This window comes from Oncorhynchus gorbuscha, linkage group LG23, assembly GCF_021184085.1.
Source record: "Oncorhynchus gorbuscha isolate QuinsamMale2020 ecotype Even-year linkage group LG23, OgorEven_v1.0, whole genome shotgun sequence".
Classification (NCBI taxonomy): domain Eukaryota; kingdom Metazoa; phylum Chordata; class Actinopteri; order Salmoniformes; family Salmonidae; genus Oncorhynchus; species Oncorhynchus gorbuscha.
Genome location: NC_060195.1, coordinates 40,776,286 through 40,799,181, shown reverse-complemented (window position 1 = coordinate 40,799,181; position 22,896 = coordinate 40,776,286). Strand labels below are relative to the sequence as shown.

General features: G+C 43.1%; 1 protein-coding gene across 1 annotated transcript in view; it reads left to right on the top strand.

Annotated features, from left to right (window-relative positions):
- Positions 1-1,916: 1,916 nt before the first annotated feature.
- Positions 1,917-22,896, top strand: part of maml1 (mastermind-like transcriptional coactivator 1) — a 34,010-nt gene continuing 13,030 nt past the window's right edge. Inside the window, 3 exon segments of the mRNA XM_046323748.1 lie at positions 1,917-3,574; positions 11,871-13,137; positions 13,140-13,285. Of these exon segments, the coding sequence (XP_046179704.1) occupies positions 3,254-3,574; positions 11,871-13,137; positions 13,140-13,285 (1,734 nt within the window). The 5' untranslated portion in view covers positions 1,917-3,253.

Sequence of the window (22,896 nt, the reverse complement as noted above, 5' to 3'; positions counted from 1 at the left end):
ACTCTACCATAAAGGCCTGATTTGTGGAGTGCTGCAGAGATGGTTGTCCTCCTGGAAGGTTGTCCCATTTCCACAGAGACACTAGGTTGATCTGTCATATTGACCATCGGGTTCTTGGTCACCTACCTGACCAAGGCCCTTCTCCCCGGATTGCTCAGTTTGGCCAGGCGGCCAGCTCTAGGAAGAGTCTTGGTAGTTCTAAACTTACTCCATTTAAGAATGATGGAGGCCACTATGTTCTTGGGGACCTTCAATGCTGCAGAAATGTTTTGGTCCTGTCTAGGAGCTCTATGGACAATTCCTTCGACCTCATGGCTTGGATTTTGCACTGACATACATTGTCAGCTGTGGGACCTTAATAAAGGCAGGCATGTGCCTTTCCAAATCATGTCCAATCAATTGAATTTACCACAGGTAGACTCAAATCAAGTTGTAGAAACATCAAGGATGATCAATGGAAACAGGATATACCTGAGCTCAATCTCTAAAAACCTGTTTTCACTTTGTCATTATCGGGTATTTTGAGTAGATGGATGAGAAAAAAATGTAATTAAATACATTTTAGAATAAGGCTGCAACTAACAAAATGTGGAAAAAGTCCATGGGTCTGAATACTTCTGGAATGCACTGTATCTAGCTTACTTTGTGTGTGTGTGTGTGTGTGTGGGGGGGGGGGGGGGGGGGGGGCTGATAGAAAGTTGTAGAAACATGGGTATCACCTATTGGAATTCCGGCACTGATAATGCATTCAGTGCAGGATGGTATCAACAGTGGTGTGAAGTAGTACTTCAAAGTATTTTACTTAAGTTATTTTTTTGTTGTTTCTGTACTTTACAATTTTATACAATTTATACTATACTACATTCCTAAGAAAATAATGTACTTTTTACTCCATACATTTTCCCTGACACTCAAAAGTATTTGTTACATTTTGAATGCTTAGCAGGACAGGAAAATGGTCCAATTTACACACTTATCAAGAGAACATCCCTGGTCATCTCTATTCCCTCTGATCTGGCTCACTCACTAAACACATGCTTTATTTGTAAATGGCGTCTGAGTGTTGGAGTGTGCCTCTGGCTATCCATAAATAAAATACAAAAACTATGCATTTGCTTAATATTAGGAATGTAAAGTTAATAAAACGTTTGATACTTAAGTGTAATTGCTAAAATATACATTTACTTTTGATACTTAAGTATATTTAAAACCAAATAGTTTTAGACTTTTTTTCTCATGTGGTATTTTACTTGGTTACTTTCACTTGAGTAATTTTCTATTAAGGTTTCTTTACTTTTACTGAAGTATGACAATTGGGCACTTTTTCCACCACTGGGTATCAATGGACATTCTACAGAGGAGATATTATGGCCCAGGCAGATCGATGGCTGTTTGATGCTTCTCATTTTTGGTCACAATCAGAACGATTGCAAACTTTTTCACACTGGGAATATTTTTTACATTACACTGGTCAGCTCTAGCCAAGTCTTACATATAGGCTGTCACAGCAGCACATTGTCAGATACAGTGGGGCAAAAAGTATTTAGTCAGCCACGAATTGTGCAAGTTCTCCCACTTAAAAAGATGAGAGGCCTGTAATTGTCATCATAGGTACACTTCAACTATGACAGACAAAATAAAAAAATAAAAAATACAGAAAATCACGTAGGATTTTTAATGAATTTATTTGGAAATTTTGGTGGGAAATAAGTATTTAGTTAGTTGAGCTTACTTGAATGCTGATTACTTGTCAAAGGACACACAATGTTACAAATGTTACTGTAAATTCATGCAAATGGTCTCTCTGTTGCTTGTTTTCACTGTCAATCGTTAAAATGAGGTGGGGACCATTCCATTTCTATGGTGGGGAAAGCGACACGGCTGTCTGGTGGTGACGCCTCTTGGTGTCGGTGAAGCAAAGCAAAGGTTAGGGGAAAAAAGGAGAGAGAAAAAAAACTTGTTCCAAAATGGCGACGAAGATCTGCCTGTCCATTGGAAAACAATAGAAATAGCAAAGAGAGGCAGTTTGATTGTTGGTTGTCGCAATTACTTTTTTTTTGTTTTGCAGTCGACCTAACTGATTCGGTGTCGGGTTGTGTGTGTTCTATATGGATTACTTGTGAGAATTATTTGGAAAGTAGTCTGGGTATCATGCTTTTGTTATAGTTAGCAAGCTATCAAGCTAGCTACATCCGTATCTTGTTGCAGTGTATGCTAGCTATCAAGTCACATTACTGCGATCTACGCCAAGGATCAGCTGTTAGCCAGGGAGAACCTAAGCAACATTACTTTAGCTAGCTAGTTGCAACGTAACTACTTTTGTTATTAGCGAGTTAACGTTCTTAGTGTTTTATATGTTGACGGTAATCGGTAACTTGACGTTTTGTCCTGCCTAGTTAGCAGAAGTTATATTCTAGATAAATTTAGCTTACTAGTATAAAAGAACTGATCGTCACTTGCTTTAGCTAACTTTCACCATGAGACAGGAGTGTTTGTTGTAGACAAAGTTAGCTTTAGCCAGCAAGCTAACCAGCTCCGTGAAGTTGGGTAAGTAACGTTAGTCAGCGAGATTTCAATACATTTATAGTTTACTAATGTAAACTAGTGCAATGTTATGTTTGTTCTCCCGAATATAGTCCAGTTTAGCTAGTTAGAAGCTAACGTACAAGTTAAATGTTTTTCTTACTCGAACTTTGGATATGTTTGACCAGAGGAATGTTATGGAGACTCATTGATTGAATACTATAGCCTTTTAGTAAGCAACTACCTACTGTAACGTTAGTTAGCTACATCTAACTAGGCACGTTATTCGTTCAACTCATAATACGTATTTTCCATCAAATTAATTGAGCTCGCCTATTTCATATACATTACTTTTAACTTTTTTTCATTAAGGGAAAGGCGTGAATGAGTTTTCGAATTTGGCTAGCTAGCCAATGCTGGGGCCTTTTGCTAGCCAGTTATTGCAATACTTTTTTTTTCACGATGCGACAGATAAGGTGCACTATATACTTTGCTAGTTAGCTAGGCCGTTTAGTAATATCTCAATCGTATTTTACGCCTGTTTTCTTCTGGCTAGTGAGACTAAATGCCAACATTAGCAAGCCAAAGGTAGACTCTATGGAAGCACTAACGTTAGTTGATTCTCAAAGGTAGTGGGTATAAACGCCCACAACTAAAAAGGAACACATTAAGCATTTTATCCGGACTGTCGAAACCCGAGTCCAGAGTTTAAAAACACTCTTTATTGATGATGGCGGATTTTGTAGTGCCGCGACACAGTGCGGTGATGGAGCGACTCCGCCGTCGAATCGAGCTCTTCAGGAGGCATCACACCAGCTGCGAGAACCGCTACGACAGCACAGCTATGGAGCGGCTGGAGATGGAACGGCAGCAGACCTTTGCACTGCACCAACGGTGCCTGCAAACCAAGGCCAAACGGTCGAGTAAGCACCGCCAGCCACAGCCAACCTCAGACCAGTCGGCGCAGAGAGGGTCAGGGACTGGCGGCAGCAACGCAGACCTAGCGGAGGGTGGAACGCCAGAGCAGAGCAGAAACAGCACTTTGATTGCGGTAAGTGCCTATTTCTGTAATACAGGGGGTGGATGCAAATGCACGACAAAGCTGATAACAGCTCATTGGCAGTCATTGGATTATCTCATTCCTGCAGTATTTTTTTGTGTGTGGTGATAGCAAATACATGTGTCTATAAGGAAAGCGCATTGCAATCATGTGCTTTGTGCTCTGCACATAGTGCTGTGATTAGCACGGAAGAGTTGTAGCCAGTAACGGGCGTGCTGGCTGGTTGCTGTCACATGATCTCAGTGGGCAAGTTCTTTTTGCATGTCCCGGTGCCCCAGTTGGCTGGATATTTATATTAAGGACCATTGGAGTGGTCTAAAATGTTGCTCCGCACAGCAGGGTCACAGGGCAATGCAGAATGAACTCATCCAATGTTGTCATGCTGTGTTTACTAGTCCTTGGCTTGCTCCATCCATTCAGTTAATTCCACAAATGTTATGTGGCCAAACATACATTTCATGCAAGTGGATATGGAAAGAATTTAGGTTTTACAACGAGGCACATATACTGTCTGTTTGCTTTGGGATCAGACACAGTCTAGGAGGTCCTCTACAAGCTGGACTGTTGTATACAATTACATATGAACATACTCTACATGTTGTCTCTGTGGTTGGTCCTCTTGTGGGTAGGAATTTGAGACGCTGGTAGTGCGTTCTGATTTCTCTCACCTGAGGCATGTGCAAAGACCATGTAAACACGTGCATGAGCTCGTCAAGTATGCATGCATTACTTGCATGTACATCCTCTGCGCATGATTCGGTTGATAAATATCCGAATGCGCTACCAGTGCTTTGATGAAGTTGGTTTAATTATACTTTCCTCTGGATATGTTGTCTTACATTCCTACCCACAAAATAACAAACCACACAGACAACCGATAGAGTAAGTTCAAATGTAATTTTGTTCAATATTCTGTCTTGTAGAAGACAAATTTCCAGAATCAAACACTGACAATCCCAGATGTAGATTTAGAAATTCAAATTCACTCTGGTCCCCCAGGCAAGCTCTTTCAGTGAAGTTGCGAGGTGTCTTCTAGTATAAGTGGTCCATGTATTGTTGGCACTCATGTTTAATCACATCCATTTTTGTCATGGATAGGGATGTGGCAGTCATGAAATTGCCAGCTGATGATTGTCATGCAGGTAACTGCCTGGTCTCACTAATTTACCTTTTAATGAACATAAACATGTTTAGCATCTCTGGCTTCCACGCATAGCCTACAAGACACTGATGTGGACCTTTTTGGAACATCTACAATTTAAAGTCTCAATCCATTTAATATAGCCTACACCATCACAGTAAATCCATTTAGGCAGGTCTAAAGAAACATTATGATATTGGGGTGGTAATGGTAGCCTAGTGGTTAGTGTTGGACTTGTAACTGAAAGGTTGCTAGATTAAATCCCCGAGCTGACAAGGTAAAAATCTGTCGTTTTGCCACTGAACAAGGCAGTTAAACCACTGTTCATCTGCCCGTCATTGAAAATAAGAATTTGTTCTTAAATGACTTGCCTAGTTAAATAAAGGTAGATAAATAAATAAAAATGAAGAAATGTAGGAAAACACATTTCAGTTGAATCCTTTCCCTTATGCCATAAGGCTGTGGTCTACACTAGTTTACTAACATTTAGCAGGCAAGATTTACTTATAATTCACGTGACACAATTTCATATTTTATAGTAAGAACAATACAATTTAACATAGCTGAATAAAATAAAGTATATTTTTCCCAAAATATTTCAGGAGTGCACACGTGGCTATTCTGTGTTGGGCGGTTAACAAAGAAATGGATCCTCCTATATAATTAATTTAGTTGTTTATATCACAACTAAAGTTGCATAAAGTTTACACGGAACCCAAACCGGCTGCGCGCGTGCACCATCGTGCACAAATTTATTTTGTCCTCCCCACACCAAACGCAATCACGACACGCAGGTTAAAATATCAAAACAAACTCTGAATCAATTATATTAATTTGGGGACAGATTGAAAAGCATTAAACATTTATGTCAATTTAGCTAGCTAGCTTGTACTTGCTAGCTAATTTGTCCTATTTAGCTAGCTTGCTGTTGCTAGCTAATTAGTTATGGGATAAAAACAGTGTTGTTATTTTACCTGAAATGCACAAGGTCCTCTACTCCGCCAATTAATCCACACAACGGTCAACTGAACCGTTTCTAGTCATCTGTCCTCCTTCCAGGCCTTTTCTTCTCTTGATTTTATATTGTGATTGGCAACTTTCATAAATTAGGTGCATTACCTGTCACTGACCTTGTTCGTCTTTCAGACACCGGTGTGGGTATAACCAATGCGGAGATGGCACCTGGGTACCTGCTTCTATAAACCAATGAGGAGATGGGAGAGGCAGGACTTGCAGCGCAATCTGCGTCACAAATAGAACTGACTTCTATTTTAGCCCTTGGCAAAGCAGATGCTCATTGGCGCGTGCAAGCAATGTGGGTGCAATAATTGAATAATATAGATTTCTAAATTTATTTTGCAACTGAGTGCTGTAGTCAGCCTGTAACGCTCTGTTTTGACTACGAGACTAATGATGATTTGAAAAAAGTTGCTTGAAAGTCAATCGCTCTGCTCTGTTTCTTGCGCAGGCTGCACACACCTCAAATTGTGGACTTTTTTCCCAAGGTTCTTTTTTATGCCAGCCAGATAGGCTACTCTGGTTGTAAAGCAAATCGATGTGCTATAATATTAGAAAAGTTTGGAAATAAATATGGAAAGCTGATCGATCCTCTTTTCAATAAAGGCCATCAGCTATTTTCGTATGCAATTGCATATGCAATTGGAAGTGTTGTGTGTAGTAACCCCAATTTCATTCCATGCATCAACCAGCTATGAGGACTAGAGGTGGACCGATTATTTGAGGACAAAAAAGCAGATACCGAGTAATCGTTCGTTTTTTTCTTCTTTTTAATATATAAAAAAATATTATTATTATTTTACATATCTATCTATCTATCTATCTATCTATCTCGGTCATTCCGATTTAATCGGTCGACCTCTAATGAGGACCTGTCTCTCTCTGCGCAATAGGTAATCCTTTTCTGCGGTCATGATTCGTGACTGTGGTGTGGCAGTATATACGGTCATCGTAACTACCTTCGTCATGAATTTCTAAATGATCAGAAGGCTGATGGCACAGCCAAAGTGGGATACACACTTCTCATGAGACGGTCGCATATTAAATTATTGTTTCCTCTTTCTCGTGACTCGAAAGTAGCACTCAAGTATTCAATGAGTTCTTACACTTCCAGAACATTCTTGTCTTTTTCTATTACACAATTAACAAAAATATCAACTCAACCATTTCCAAGATTTTACTGAGTTACAGTTCAAATAAGAAAGTCAGTCAATTGTAATGAATGGGAATACAAATATGCATCTGTTGGTCACAGATACCTTAATAAAAATGGGTGTGGATCATAAAACCAGACAGTATCTGTAGTGACCACCATTTGCCTCATTCAGTGTGACAACTCCTTTGATTAGATTTGATCAGGCTGTTGATTGTGGCCTGTGGAATGTTGTCCCAATTCTCTTCAATGGCTGTGCAAAGTTGCTGGATATTGGCGGGAACTGTAACCCGCTGTTGAACACGTCAATCCAGGGCATCCCAAACATGCCCAAATTGTATTTGTCACATGTGCCGAATTCAACAGGAGTAGACCTCACAGTGAAATTTTTGCTTACAAGCCCTTAAACAACAACGCAGTTTTAAGAAAAACACCTAAAAATAAAGTTACAAAAGATTAAAGAGCATCAGTAAAATAACAATAGCTAGGCCATATACAGGGAAAATGTGTGACATGTCTGAGTATGTAGGCCATGAAAGAACTGGGACATTTTCAGCTTCCAGAAATTGTGTACAGATCCGTGCAACATTATCATGTTGAAACATGAGATGATGGCGGCGGATGAATGTCACAACAAAGGGGCCTCAGGATCTCCTCACGGTATCTCTGTGCATTCAATTTGCCATCGATTAAAATGCAATTGTGTTCGTTGTCCGTAGCTTATACCTGCCCATACCATAACCCTACCTCCACCATTAGGCACTCTGTTCACAACGTTGACATCAGCAAACAGTTTGTGCAAACTGTTTCATCAGCTATCTGGGTGGCTGGTCTCAGACAACCCTATAGGTGAGGAAGCCAGATGTGGAGGTCCTGGGCTGTGCGAGGTTACACGCGGTCTGCGGTTGTGATGCTGGTTGGACGCATTGCCAAATTCTCACAAAATTACGGAGACTGCTTATGGTAGAGAATTTAAGATTAAATTATCTGGCGACAGCTCTGGTGGACATTCCTGCAGTCAGCATGCCAGTTGCACGCTCCCACTTGAGACATCTGTGGCATTGTTACGAAACGGCACATTTTAGTGGCATTATTGTCCACAGCACAAGGTGCACCTGTGTAATGATCATGCTGTTTAATCAGTACCTTGATATGCCACACCTGTCAGATTGATGGATTATCTTGACAAAGGAGAAATGCTCACGAACGGGGATATAAAAATTTTGTGCACAAAATGTTTGAGAAATAAGCTTTTTGTGCTTCTGGGATCTTTTATTTCAGCTCATGAAACATGGGACCAACACTTCACATGTTTTACATTGCTATTTTGTGCAGTGTATCTGGGCCTGTTTCTTTCTAAAAATCAATCAAGCACCTTACAGTGAAATGCTTACTTATAAGCCCTTAACCAACAATGCGGTTTTAAGAAAAAATACCAAAACAAGGTGAGAAATAAAAGTAACAAATAATTAAAGAGCAACAGTAAAATAACAATAGCGAGGCTATATAAACAGGGGGTACCGGTTGGTCGAGGCAATATGTACATATAGGTAGAGTTATTAAAGTGACTATTTGTAGATGATTAACAGAGTAGCAGCAGTGTAAAAGGGGTGGGGGGGACAATGCAAATAGTCTGGGGTAGACATTTGCTTAGATGTTCAGGAGTCTGATTGCTTGTTTAGAAGCCTCTTGGATCGAGACTTGGGGCTTGGGCAAAGCTTGCCATGCGGAAGCAGAGAGAAGAGTCTATGACTAGTGTGGCTCAATTAACTTCTAATCAACTGTGGGGGGAAAACCTGCTTCCTCCATTGTTTTCAGTGATGATTAAAGGCTTCCGCATGCTTCCCAGACATTTCTAAAGAGTTTGCGGATATATTATGAGAACATTTTGAGGTTTAGGTCATTTTTTACAATTACAACAATACTGAATGAACACTCATTTTAACTTAATAATACATTAATAAATAAATTTAGCCTCAAATAAAAAATGAAACATATTCAATTTGGTTTAAATAATGCAAAAACAAAGTGTTGGAGAAGAAAGTAAAAGTGCAATATGTACCATGTAAGAAAGCTAACGTTTCAGTTCCTTGCTCAGAACATGAGAACATATGAAAGCTGGTGGTTCCTTTTAACATGAGTCTTCAATATTCCCAGGTAAGAAGTTTTAGGTTGAAGTTATTATAGAAATTATAGGACAATTTCTCTCTATACGATTTGTATTTAATGTACCTTTGACTATTGGATATTCTTATAGGCACTTTAGTATTGCCAGTGTAACAGTATAGCTTCCGCCCCTCTCCTCGCCCCTACCTGGGCTCGAACCAGGAACACATCGACAACAGCCACCCTCGAAGCAGCGTTAAGATTGAATCCCCGAGCTGACAAGGTAAAAATCTGTCATTCTGCCCCTGAACAAGGCAGTTAACCCACCGTTCCATGGTTGTCATTGAAAATAAGAATGTGTTCTTAACCGACTTGATAAAGGTGAAAAAAAAATGGCCAAATCAGTGTCCAAAAATACCGGATTCCGATTGTTATGAAAATTGTCGCTGAGTTACAGTAGTTATGCATGGAAGAGTGGGCCAAAATTCCTCTACAGTGACGTACAAGACTGATCAACAACTAAAGGAAGCGTTTGGTTGGAGTCATTGCAGCTAAAAGTGGCATCGTTTTTCACACGGGGGTAGTGGGTGTTGCATAACTGTGTTTATGAAAAAATGAAATAAGTATTGTTCACTCATGTTCCCTTTATCTACTACTAGGTTTTGGTTTAAGATCTGATAACAATCAGTATAAAACAATCTGCAAAAGAAGATAATTAGGAAGGGGTCAAATATTTTCACAGCACTGTACATGTAAGTGGGTGTAATGACCCCACCTGAATCATTTTGACTTGTCTCTGAGAAACAAGTACTGTTTTTAAGCCACAACCCAGGCCTCAGTTACGGCCCAGTAGGAATTGGCTGCTACCCACCATTTGGGCCACAGCTGCAATAGGACAATGACAAGCATCTGAATGATGACTCAGGAGTATTAAATCCAACTCTGCCCACTGCTCTGAGCCTCTGGCTCATCATTGCTCTCAGTGCCCATTCCTGATGCCACATAATGCCACAGTTGAGCGCTTCCGCTGGGGTGTGTCTCAAGCCACTGGGCGGAACTGGGCGGATGTTCATCTTTTGCTGATGAACATCTTAACCTAGGCATCATGTTAGTTACTAAAACATGTCTAAATTCCCAGTGCTAACTAGCCTGCTAGTGGTCCTTCTGTAGCTCAGTTGGTAGAGCATGGCGCTTGTAACGCCAGGGTAGTGGGTTCGATCCCCGGGACCACCCATACGTAGAATGTATGCACACATGACTGTAAGTCGCTTTGGATAAAAGCGTCTGCTAAATGGCATATATTATTATTATTATAACTAGCCTGTCAGTAACCTATAAACAGGGCTCCGCGCCAGCCTGGCCAGTAAGTATGAGGTTAAACGCTTGTACTATAAACGCCCCCCCCCCAGCTCGCCGCTCTGTTCCGCACCTGCACAATCCAGGGAGGCCCATTGTGGCCATGCCGGTGGCTTCAAAGGCAAAACGGGCACGCTGTCAGTGCTGGCCCCGGTGTTTGTAATTCAGCATGCTCCCCTCCTTGGCGCTAGCTCTTTTGTTGTAGGTCCTACTCCGCCTATACACATGCTAATTAGTTTCATGTGGATTCAGGTTGGTGGTGGTAGTTGTAGCAACAGTGGTGGTTGCTCAGAAGAAGGTGGTGTGGGGAGGGGAAGACGGACCAGTTTTTCAGGTTCATAAAGCACTGGAATGAGTCACTAGACTAGCTGCTCTCTCCCTTTCTCTCCTCCGGTGGTGTGAGGGTGTTAGGCCGCACGCCGACCTGGCATCGTCTATGATTTCAGTGGCATTGTTGCACTAAAACAGAGATGGGTAACTTTGATAGGGTTGGGGCTCGTGTCTGTATACCACATAATATTGGCTCGAGTCTCAAATGCACTATCTTAACTGGGAGATATGTAAGTTGGGGTGACTAGGTGTCACCAAAAACTTTATTCATTCAATCAGCTTTGAAATCAGAAATAGTTTGCGTTATCACAAACGAGGTACCAGAGTAGTGAATTGATGTTAGCTTCAGCTGTAAGCTAGCAAGGAAAGTTAGCCTACAGAGGTGGAAGCTACCGGTATCTTCTTGCAATCAAATCACTTTTTATTGGTCGCATGCACATATTTAGCAGATGTTATTGAGAGTGTAGTGAAATTCTCACGTTGTTTTCCCCCACATTGTAAAGTGTTCTAGCCTGTGTTGCAAACGACAATTACGTTTCAACATTTATGCTGTGTTTCATTAGTCAAGTGGGTTAACGTCTGTGCAGCATAATTGGTGATGCACCCCAGACTCCGAGTGAGTGCAGTGGTTCCTCAGGATAGGCTAGAGCTACCAATGAGTAGGTGGAGCAGGCACGGTGTGCTATAGCACTGACAGACTTGATCCTCTCGATCAGTAGATTATTTATACATATTTTTTTAAACCTTTATTTAACGAGGCAAGTCAGTTAACAAATTCTTATTTTCAATGACTGCCTAGGAACAGTGGGTTAACTGCCTTGTTCAGGGGCAAAATGGCAGATTTTTACCTTGTCAGCTCGGGGGTTCGATCTTGCAACCTTTCGGTTACTAGTCCAACGCTCTAACCCCTAGATTACCTGCCGCCCCATGAGACACATTTTACAGTACCCAAAAAGTTCTAGATTCAATATACCGTAGTTTTGGTAAACCGTGCAACGCCAGTGATGTTCCAGAACCATTAAGCATATCTTCATGTGTTCACCCAGGTATTTATATCTTAGCTTTATCTCCACTTTATTGATTGAACTTGGCCTCTGGTGACAATCTCAGTCAAAAGCAGTGTGGTAGTATTCAGCATGTATGTTGATTTGTGTGGTACTAATGTTTGTCGTTGTTTGCTCTAGTTGCAGGAGTCTGTGAAGAGGAAGCTGGAGAGCGCCAGCTCCCCTGCTCAAGTCAACGGCTTCAGCGATGGCTACCCCCCGTCCAAGAAGTCCTGCCTGGACAATGACCCATCCAACGGCGGCATCCCCACGCACTCACCTCTGGACTCCAAGCACGGCATCGGCGCTGACTCGCTCATACCCAACGGGATCCACCGGCCTGGTGGTGAGCCCGGTGGGGACTCCTCGGGGGAGCAGGAGTTCTTGCTCAAAGAGATGAAGCAGGAGCCCATGGATGACATCTTGCCCTGCATGCTACCGTCAGGGGGCGGAGCCAGCAACAGCCTCTTCCCTGACCTCAACCTCAACGAGCAGGAGTGGATGGAGCTCATGGAGGAGCTCAACCGCTCTGTGGCCTATGAGGACATCCAGGACATCCTCAACGATGGCTTCGAGGATCGCAAGGACTCCCCTGAGCTGGCCGGACCCACCCCAGGGACATGTGCACAGTCTGGGGGAGCAACGCAGGGAGGAGGAACCTCACAGGGAGGCCTCCTGCCTCCAGACCTGGCCAGCATTAAGACTGAGTTCTCCCCGGCCTCCGCTGCTTTCGAGCAAGACTCTGGCACCGGCTCGCCGCATGTTAGGCCAACGTCATCGGGGCCGCCCATGCAGCGCTCACCGGCAGCGGCTACCACCACTGCCTCCTCCCCGGCCTTGTCCCAACCCCTCAGCCAGCAGCCTCCCCCCATCCAGGCAACTCCCTCCCCAGAACCACCACCTCCCCCCGGGGCCCGTCTCCAAAGACCTGTCCCCTGCCCAGCAGCTCCAACAGCTAGCCGCACATCAACAGAGAGCCCAGCAGATGCAATCCCAGCTTCAACAGCAGCAACACGCTCAGAAACCGCAGCAAAACCAAAAACAGCAACAACCGCAGCAAGCACCCAAATTCCACACCGCTGGATCCCACCCTCAGTCTTGGCCCCCCCAGTCGGCCCCGTCTCGAAGCCCCCTAGGGGGCTCCTACGGCCTGGAGAAGCCCACCAGCCCCTCCCTATACCCCCAGGACTTCCCCAACAAGCCCCAGCTGATGATACCTGCACAGCCCAACAAGGGCTCACCCAAAGCTGCAGCTGGCGGGTACCTGCAGCCCGGGGGCCCCCACCCCAACATGCTTGGCCACCCTGTCGCAGTACCAGGTGCCCTGCTCAGCCACCCTGCAGCAGCAGGCCCCGGGGGGCCCGGGCTCTGCCATGCTCAACTACAGCAACACCAAGCCCCTGTCCCACTACGAGGCGTCGACCCAGGGGCCACCACGCGGCCCGCCTAGTGCCCAGAGCCAGAACAAGGCGTTGATGCTATCGCTTCTCAGGCAGCAGCAGCAGATGAAGCAGAAGCAAGGCCTGCCCTTCAGACCACACCTACCCCACGGCCAGGTAAGACTGCAGCTCATCCTCGACAACTCACCATGGCAATTATCACAAGAGTTCTCATTTTTTAAACATTATTTCTATTTGACTAGCTTTGATACCATGGTGTTGGCTTAAAATGTATTCTATAGCAGAGTCAAAAGCTTAGTGATTAGAGTCAAGGATCCAAATAGAAACATCAATATCAGCACTCTACTGCACACATTCTGGTTTTTCATTTAAAGAAAACTTCCATCCTATTTTTGGGAAGTTTTAGTCTTTCTGATAATGTTCAGGCTTTGCCATGGGGGTACAAAAATGGCAATCAAATATTTTCTTTATCAGAGGGTATTATCTTAACAGCTTGATTTGGCTCCTTTGCCTGTAAATGTTGACCAAAAAGGCCATTATTTTATGTCATATCTTTCATTGAGCATGATATTATCCTGATAAGTATCAGTATACTTCTCTAGAGGTTCCTACACAAGTACATTTTCAAGTTATCTGTATTTAAACGTGCAAAATAATGAAATGTATTGTACCCTTCTTTCACACCATGGGCTCAGATTGCTTTGCTCCGCTTACTTAAAGAAGGTCCCTCCCCCAATTGATACATTCTAACTTCTGCACCTCATTGGATTGTTTACAGACATGTCATCACATTGTCATGTGTAGGAAATTAAACATTAACATTCAAGTCTTTGGCAACAGCTCTGGTGGACATTCTTGCAGTCAGCATGTCAATTGCACGCTCCCTCAAGTTGAGACATCTGTGGCATTGTGTTGTGTGACACAACTGCATATTTTAGTGTGTTTTTTGTTGTTGTCCCCAGCACAAGGTAAACCTGTGTAATGATCATGCTGTTTAAACAGCTTCTGTTTAATCAGGATTATCTCGGCAAAGGAGAAATGCTCACTATCAGGGATGTAAACAAATTTGTGCAACGTTTTCTAATGCATATGGAAAATCTCATCTTTTGTTTGAGCTCATGAAACATGGCACCATCTTTAAAAAAAAATTGTTTATATAAATGTTACATTTTATATTTTTGTGCAGTGTACATGTCCATGCATACCCTTTCAGGTAAAATATTAAATTCAGTGTTTGCCTTCGATTTAGCTAATTAATGATTGGTTATGCATAATAAGCTTCTGACTTATAGCCTCTCTTTTTTTTTGCACAATATGCATGCACCTCTGCTCAGCTGCCCTCCTTAAAAAAACACACCTTAGCTCTTGGAGTCCCATGCAGGAAAAGCTAGATTACAAGAGTTTGCTGGACATGTTTGTTGTTGCATTTATTCTACCAATAGACTGCTGAAGAGGGAAGCAAGCTCTTTTTTGCTGAATGGTAAATACAGCATTCAATAGAACTCTCAGGTAGTTTGAACGAAGAGTGAACGTGTGATTGAGGTAGGCAGTTATTTGTTCAGACCAATAACCATTCAATCTTAGTGAAGAGAAGTGAAAGCGTCTAATTCATGTCCTATATTATTCAACTGTCATTAGAATGATGAAGATGAGGACAACGCAACTTATTTAATTGTTGAAGGTGAGGAAGGGATGAAGCAACTGAGAAAGAGGTAAGCTAATAATGGTAAATATTATGAAAGGTGTATATGTGCGTCCGCCTACTACTTATACAAGTAGGCCCCATTTCAGAATTCAAATCAAATTTGCTAGCCTACACTTGTGACTTTGTAGGATTCTGGTGCAGCACATGCAGCCTATGTTGTCTTCTGATTTATCATGGTTTGAACGATGTCCGTATAATACAGTACAGTAATACAGTTCACACAAAAAAAAAGATCTAGTGTACTGGATCTTGTTAGCTATATGTTCTCCTGGTAAATACATTTATCTAAATCTATGGGCTTTTATGTTTTTCTGTTGTGCGTAATGTGCAGTAGCCTATATCATACAGTGCCTTGCGAAAGTATTCGGCCCCCTTGAACTTTGCGACCTTTTGCCACATTTCAGGCTTCAAACATAAAGATGTAAAACTGTATTTTTTTTGTGAAGAATCAACAACAAGTGGGACACAATCATGAAGTGGAACGACATTTATTGGATATTTCAAACTTTTTAACAAATCAAAAACTGAAAAATTGGGCGTGCAAAATGATTCAGCCCCCTGAAGTTAATACTTTGTAGCGCCACCTTTTGCTGCGATTACAGCTGTAAGTCGCTTGGGGTATGTCTCTATCAGTTTTGCACATCGAGAGACTGAATTTTTTTTCCATTCCTCCTTGCAAAACAGCTCGAGCTCAGTGAGGTTTGATGGAGAGCATTTGTGAACAGCAGTTTTCAGTTCTTTCCACAGATTCTCGATTGGATTCAGGTCTGGACTTTGACTTGGCCATTCTAACACCCGGATATGTTTATTTTTGAACCATTCCATTGTAGATTTTGCTTTGTTTTGGATCATTGTCTTGTTGGAAGACAAATCTCCGTCCCAGTCTCAGGTCTTTTGCAGACTCCATCAGGTTTTCTTCCAGAATGATCCTGTATTAACCATCTTCCCTGTCCCTGCTGAAGAAAAGCAGGCCCAAACCATGATGCTGCCACCACCATGTTTGACAGTGGGGATGGTGTGTTCAGGGTGATGGGCTGTGTTGCTTTTACGCCAAACATAACGTTTTGCATTGTTGCCAAAAAGTTCAATTTTGGTTTCATCTGACCAGAGCACCTTTTTCCACATGTTTGGTGTGTCTCCCAGGTGGCTTGTGGCAAACTTTAAACAACACTTTTTATGGATATCTTTAAGAAATGGCTTTCTTCTTGCCACTCTTCCATAAAGGCCAGATTTGTGCAATATACGACTGATTGTTGTCCTATGGACAGAGTCTCCCACCTCAGCTGTAGATCTCTGCAATTCATCCAGAGTGATCATGGGCCTCTTGGCTGCATCTCTGATCAGTCTTCTCCTTGTATGAGCTGAAAGTTTAGAGGGACGGCCAGGTCTTGGTAGATTTGCAGTGGTCTGATACTCCTTCCATTTCAATATTATCGCTTGCACAGTGCTCCTTGGGATGTTTAAAGCTTGGGAAATCTTTTTGTATCCAAATCCGGCTTTAAACTTCTTCACAACAGTATCTCGGACCTGCCTGGTGTGTTCCTTGTTCTTCATGATGCTCTCTGCGCTTTTAACGGACCTCTGAGACTATCACAGTGCAGGTGCATTTATACGGAGACTTGATTACACACAGGTGGATTGTATTTATCATCATTAGTCATTTAGGTCAACATTGGATCATTCAGAGATCCTCACTGAACTTCTGGAGAGAGTTTGCTGCACTGAATGTAAAGGGGCTGAATCATTTTGCACGCCCAATTTCTCAGTTTTTGATTTGTTAAAAGAGTTTGAAATATCCAATAAATGTCGTTCCACTTCATGATTGTGTCCCACTTGTTGTTGATTCTTCACAAAAAAATAAGTTTTATATCTTTGTTTGAAGCCTGAAATGTGGCAAAGGGTCGCAAAGTTCAAGGGGGCCGAATACTTTCGCAAGGCACTGTATATATGTATTGGATAATGGCACAATCATTAGTTTTTTTGGGGGTGCTTGGGCTCATTAAATGTTGTTCATGTTGGGCTCATAAAATATATTTACGTGGCTCATCAGGCTCAGGTAGCATCAGATTTGAATTTGTATCTAGACATTATGTTCTTTTGAATGACACTTCCGGGTTTGGCTCGAAATATCGGGTTACCTGGGAGAAGTGATTTATTCTCTGGTTGGAGCAGGGGGATAATATTCAACCCTACTTGAGGGCAACGATGTGCAGTAGAGGGTTAGGCTATATTAGCATTCTGAATAACTGTTAAGCTAGATGTCAACAAGTGTATACAAAGGACTTGGACTTGGGACATGACTTGGTTATGGTCATCACCCAAGCCTAACATTCATTTCACTCTGTGTGACTGGGAGAGTTGGAGCCATCCACATTCCCAACAAGGGAAAGGCTCAACGCATGTTTTATGCTGACATCAGCAAATAGCATTACAACTGAGGCATAAAGAACATTCCAAGGCCGTGTTGTGTTCACACACTCCCCCAGTGCTACAATGCTGGTGAATGACGGGAGTCTCACGTTGAAGCAAAACAATGGTAAACAATAAGGGCTTGTTAAAAATGAGCAATGGAGTTGTCTGGCTTGCCCTTACAGTTTAAAAGAACGGCTCCAAAGAAAGACCTCTTGTTTTCAACATTTTTGCTTACGTAAAGAACCACAGACCAATTGATAGCCTAGATTAGCAATAGCATTACATTTGGCAACTTATGATCAACACATACACATTATTTGATTGTACTGTACATTTCTTGCAGTCACTGCATTTTAAATTACTATTACTGAAGTTGTAGGCCTCCTCGGCTAATTGTTTTTGACGACCTCGCGGATGAAGCATACTGCTTGTAGGTCTAGTTGATGGTGATTCTAGGGCCTAGAAGGGTTTTTTGTTAGTCAACAAACACAACCCCACACACTGTCCTCAGTTTTTGTTCTTACAAGTCTGGCACGGACCCCATGGTTCCAAAGGACTGTGTGTGTGTCTGGGTCAAGCAGCTGGTTGCTAAGGCGCTGGCGTGCAGGCTCCCACGGGGGCTTGGGTTGTGGTGGAGGGGGGGACCGGGGAGGGGACAGCCATGACAAAGCAGCCTTTCATTTATCCCTCCCTCCCTCACTCATGTCCTCACCAGTGTATTTTAGGAGTAGCCCCCACCTTCCTCTCAGTACTCTCTCTCTATTTAAATATAGCTGCTGCTAACCCACTTGTATTTTTCCTTTCTCGCGAGAGGGGACTCCGTTCCTCTCTTCCCCCTCAACTGTGTCTGTGGTGTGTGGACGGACCCCTGCTGGAGCTCCAGGCCTCGGGCTAACCCCTGATATCTCTGCCCAACCTTCCAGACGTTTCTTTGGAGGTGGTTGCCACACTGACTAAGCTCAGGCTAAACACTAGTTGTTCCATCTCGGAAATAGTTTCTGTAGTTAGAAACTCAAGATTTCCTGCAACATTTTGTTGAAGTATAATTTGATCTCAGAAAATAGGCTAATTGATTTCGACCATATGATACCAACAGGCTAAGAGTTTCTATCTACATGCCATCAGACTGCAGAGCAGTTGAACTAGACTGACCACCTGTTTGATTCTCTGCACCTTAGCTCACACACACGCATGCATGCAGTGCATTCAGAAAGTTTTCAGGCCCCTTCCCTTTTTTCCTAATTTTGTTACGTTACAGCCTTATTCTAAAATGGATAAATAAAAATACATCCTCAATCTTCACACTACCCCATAATGACATACTCAAAATTGAGCTCAGGTGCATCCTGTTTACATCGATAATCCTTGATGTTTCTACAACTTGATTGGAGTCTACCTGTGGTAAATTCAATTGATTGGACATGATTTGGGAAGGCACACACCTGTCTATATAAGGTCCCACAGTTGACAGTGCATGTCAGAGCAGAAACCAAGCCATAAGGTCGAAGGAATTGTCCATAGATCTCCGAGACAGGATTGTGTCGAGGCACATGTCTGGGGAAGGGTACCAAAATAATTCTGCAGCATTGATAGGTCCCCAAGAACACAGTGGCCTCCATTCATAAATGGAATAAGTTTAGAACCACCAAGACTCTTCCTAGAGCTGGCCGCCCGGCCAAACTGAGCATTCGGGGGAGAAGGGCCTTGGTCAGGAAGGTGACTAACAACTCTGTGGTCACTCTGACAGAGCTCCAGAGTTCCTCGGTAGAGATGGGAGAACCTTCCCGAAGGACAACCATCTCTGCAGCACTCTACCAATCAGGGTTTCATGGTAGAGTGGCCAGACGGAAGACACTCCTCAGTAAAAGGCACCTAAAGGACTCGGACCATGTGAAACAATATTCTTTGGTATGATGAAACCAAGCTTGAACTCTTTGGCCTGAATACCAAGCATCAAGTCTGGAGGAAACCTGGCACCATCCCTACGGTAAGTCATGGTGGTGGTGGCAGCATGGATGGAAACCTGCTCCAGATTGCTCAGGACCTCAGACGGGTGAAGGTTGACCTTCCATCATGGAGTGACAATGCTAGAGTGACTTAGGGTTAAGTCTCTGAATGTCCTTGAGTGACCCAGTCAGAGCTCAGACTTGAAACTGATCGAACATCTCTGGAGAGACCTGACAATTACAGTGCACCGACGCTCCCCATCCAACCTGACCGAGCTTTAGAGGATCTTCAGAGAAGAATGGGGAAAATCTCCCCAAATACAGGGCTGATTAACTTGTAGTGTCATACCCAAGAAGACTCTAAGCTGTATTCGCTGCCAAAGGTGCTTCAACAAAGTACAGAGTAAAGGGCCTGAATACTTTTTAAACATTTCTAAAAACCTGTTTATGCTTAGTCATTGTGGAGTATTATATGTAGATTCTAAAATCAATTTTAGAATAAGGCTGTAACAAAATGTGGAAAAGGTCAGTGTCTGAATACTTTCCTAACATTGTTTACACTGAGTGTACAAAACATTAGGAATACCTGCTCTTTGTATTACATAGCTTTCACCTGGTCAGTCAATGGTCCCTTACTGATGTCACCTATTAAATCTGCTTCAATCAGTGTAGATGAAGGGGAGGAGACAGGGTAAAGAAGGATTTTTACATCTTGAGACATGGATTGTGTGTGTGCAATTCAGAGGATGAATGAGCAAGACAAAAGATTTAGGTGCCCTTTGAACGGAGTATGGTTGTAGATGCCAGGTGCACCGGTGTCAACTGCAATGCTGTCAGGCTTTTCACGCTCAATAGTTTCCCGTGTGTATCAAGATTGGTCCACCACCCAAAGGATATCCAGCCAATTTGACAACTCTGGGATAGTTCACCTAAATTACAAAATTACCCGTTTGTGTGTCCAGAGTGGCGCAGCGGTCTAAGGCATTGCATCGTGGTGTTGCGGCCTCACTAAAGCTTGGGGTTCGATCACAGTCTGTCATTACCGGCTGTGACCGGGAGTCCCATAGGGCCCGCACAATTGGCCAAGAATTGTCCGGGTCAGGGGAGGGTTTGGCCCGGGGGGCTTTACTTTGCTTATCGTGCACTAGCGACTCATTGTGGCGGGTCAGGCGCCTGCAGGCTGACTTTGGTCATCAGTTTAACTGTTTCCTCTGACACATTTGTGCAGCTGGCTGCCAGGTTAAGCGAGTTGCTGTTAAGAAGCGTGGTTTGGCGGGTCATGTATCAGAGGACACATGACTCGACCTCCGCCTCTCCTGAACCCGTTGGGGAGTTGCAGCAATGAGAAGATATCTCAATCCCCCCCCCCCAAAAAAAAATACGTGGCCCCAGTACCATGTAAGCAGTCTATGGACAAGGTACACTCCATGACCAACAGTATGTGAACACCTGCATGTCGAACATCTAATTCTAAAATCATGGGCATTAATATGAAGTTGGTCCCCCCACTGCTGCTATATTAGCCTCCACTCTTCTGGGAAGGCTTTCCACAAGATGTTGGAACTTTGCTGTGGGGACTTGCTTCCATTCAGCCAAGAGCGTTAGTGAGGTCGGGCACTGATGTTGAGTGATTAGGCCTGGCTCCCAATCCGCGTTACAATTCTTCCCAAAGGTGTTCAATGGGGTTGAGGTCACGGCTCTGTGCAGGCGAGTCAAGTTCTTCCACACTGATCTCAACAAACCATTTCTGTATGGACCTTGCTTTGTGCAAGGTCGGTGTGGAAGGCACTGTCATGCAGAAACAGGAAAGGGCCTTCCCCAATCTGTTGCAACAAAGTTGGGAACACAGAATCGTCTAGTATGTCATTTTATGCTGTAGCTTTAAGATTTCTCTTCACTGAAACTAAGGAGCCTAGCCCGAACCATAAACGGATTTGTCCGCTGGACTGCCTGACGGTAAAGCGTGATTCATCACTCGAACACATTTCCACTGCTCCAGAGTCCAGTGGCGGCGGGCTTTACAGCTCTGGATAAGAGCGTCTGCTAAATGACTTAAATGTAAATGTAAACTTCAGACAATGCTTGGCATTGCGCATGGTGAGGCTTGTGTGCGGCTGCTCGGCCATGGAAACCCATTTCATAAAGCTCCCGACGAACAGTTATTGTGCTGACGTTGCTTCCAGATGCAGTTTAGAACTCGCTAGTGTGTTGCAACCAAGGAGAGAATTTTTTTTTTTGCGCTGTGCGCTTCAGTGGTCCTATTCTGTGAGCTTGTGTGGACTAACACTTAGCGGCTGAGATGTTGTTGCTCTTAGACTGTTACACTTCACAATAACCGTACTTAAAGTTGACGGGCAGCTCTAGCAGTGTAGAAATTGTACAAATGTTATTGTTGGAAAGGTGGCACGTTGAAACACACAGCTCTTCAGTAATGCCATTCTATTGCCAGTGTTTGTCTATGGAGATTGCATGGGAGTGGGTTGATTTTATGCAAAATAGCTTAAATCACTCATTTGAAGGGGTGTTCACATAATTTTGTGTATATGTAGTGTATGATAGCATCCCATGCTTTGGTTTTGTTTACCTTCGCTTACTTTTTAGTATTTGTGGCACAAATCTATTGCAAGTCAGTGGTACCTGTATTAGCATTTTCCTTTAAGTCCTTTATAAGTATAATTGAGTTATACCAGGTATTCACAAACTGGGGTACGCACAATGCTGTCGTGGGTACGACATATAAAAAGGTGATTTCATATACAGTGGGGCAAAAAAGTATTTAGTCAGCCACCAATTGTGCAAGTTCTCTCACTTAAAAAGATGAGGCCGGTAATTTTCATCATAGGCACACTTACACTATGACAGACAAAATGAGAGAAAAAAATCCAGAAAATCACATTGTAGGATTTTTTTAAATGAATTTATTTGCAAATTATGGTGCGCCGCCGCCAACCCCGGACAGGAAGATCATGTCAGTGACTCAACCCACTCAAGTGACTCATGGACGAGCACCAGTAAGCCAGTGACTCAGCGCTCGTAATAGGGTTAGAGGCAGAGAATCCCAGTGAAGAGAGGGGAGCTGGCCAGGCAGAGACAGCAAGGGAAGTTAGTCGCTCCAGTGACTTTCCGTTCACCTTCACACCCCTGTGCCAGACTGCACTCAATCATAGAACCTACTGAAGAGCTGAGTCTTAAATAATGACTTAAAAGTTGAGACCTTGTCTACATCTCTCACATGGGACATGTAGGTATGTACGCAGGACCAAATCAGAAAGATTGATTGGAGCAAGCCCATGTAATGCTTTGTAGGTTAGCAGTAAACCTTGATCAGCCCTAGCCTTAACAGGAAGCCAGTAGAGGCTAGCACTGTAGTAATATGATCACATTTTTTGTTCTAGTCAAGATTCTAGCAAGGGAAATTGTCCTTGCAATATTCTTATGTTCGTCAAAAGAGATCAGGGTCCAGAGTAACGCCAAGGTCCTTCAATTTTATTTGAGGTGACTACAAGATCAAGATTCAGATCCAACAGAAGATCTTTCTTTCTTGGGACCTAGAACTAGCGTCTCTGTTTTGTCCGAGTTTAAAAGTAAAACACTTCCTTATGTCTGAAACACAGGCTTCCATGGTAGGTTATTTTGGGGCTTCACCATGATTCATCGGAATATACAGCTGTGTATCGTCCACATAGCAGTGAAAGTTAACATTG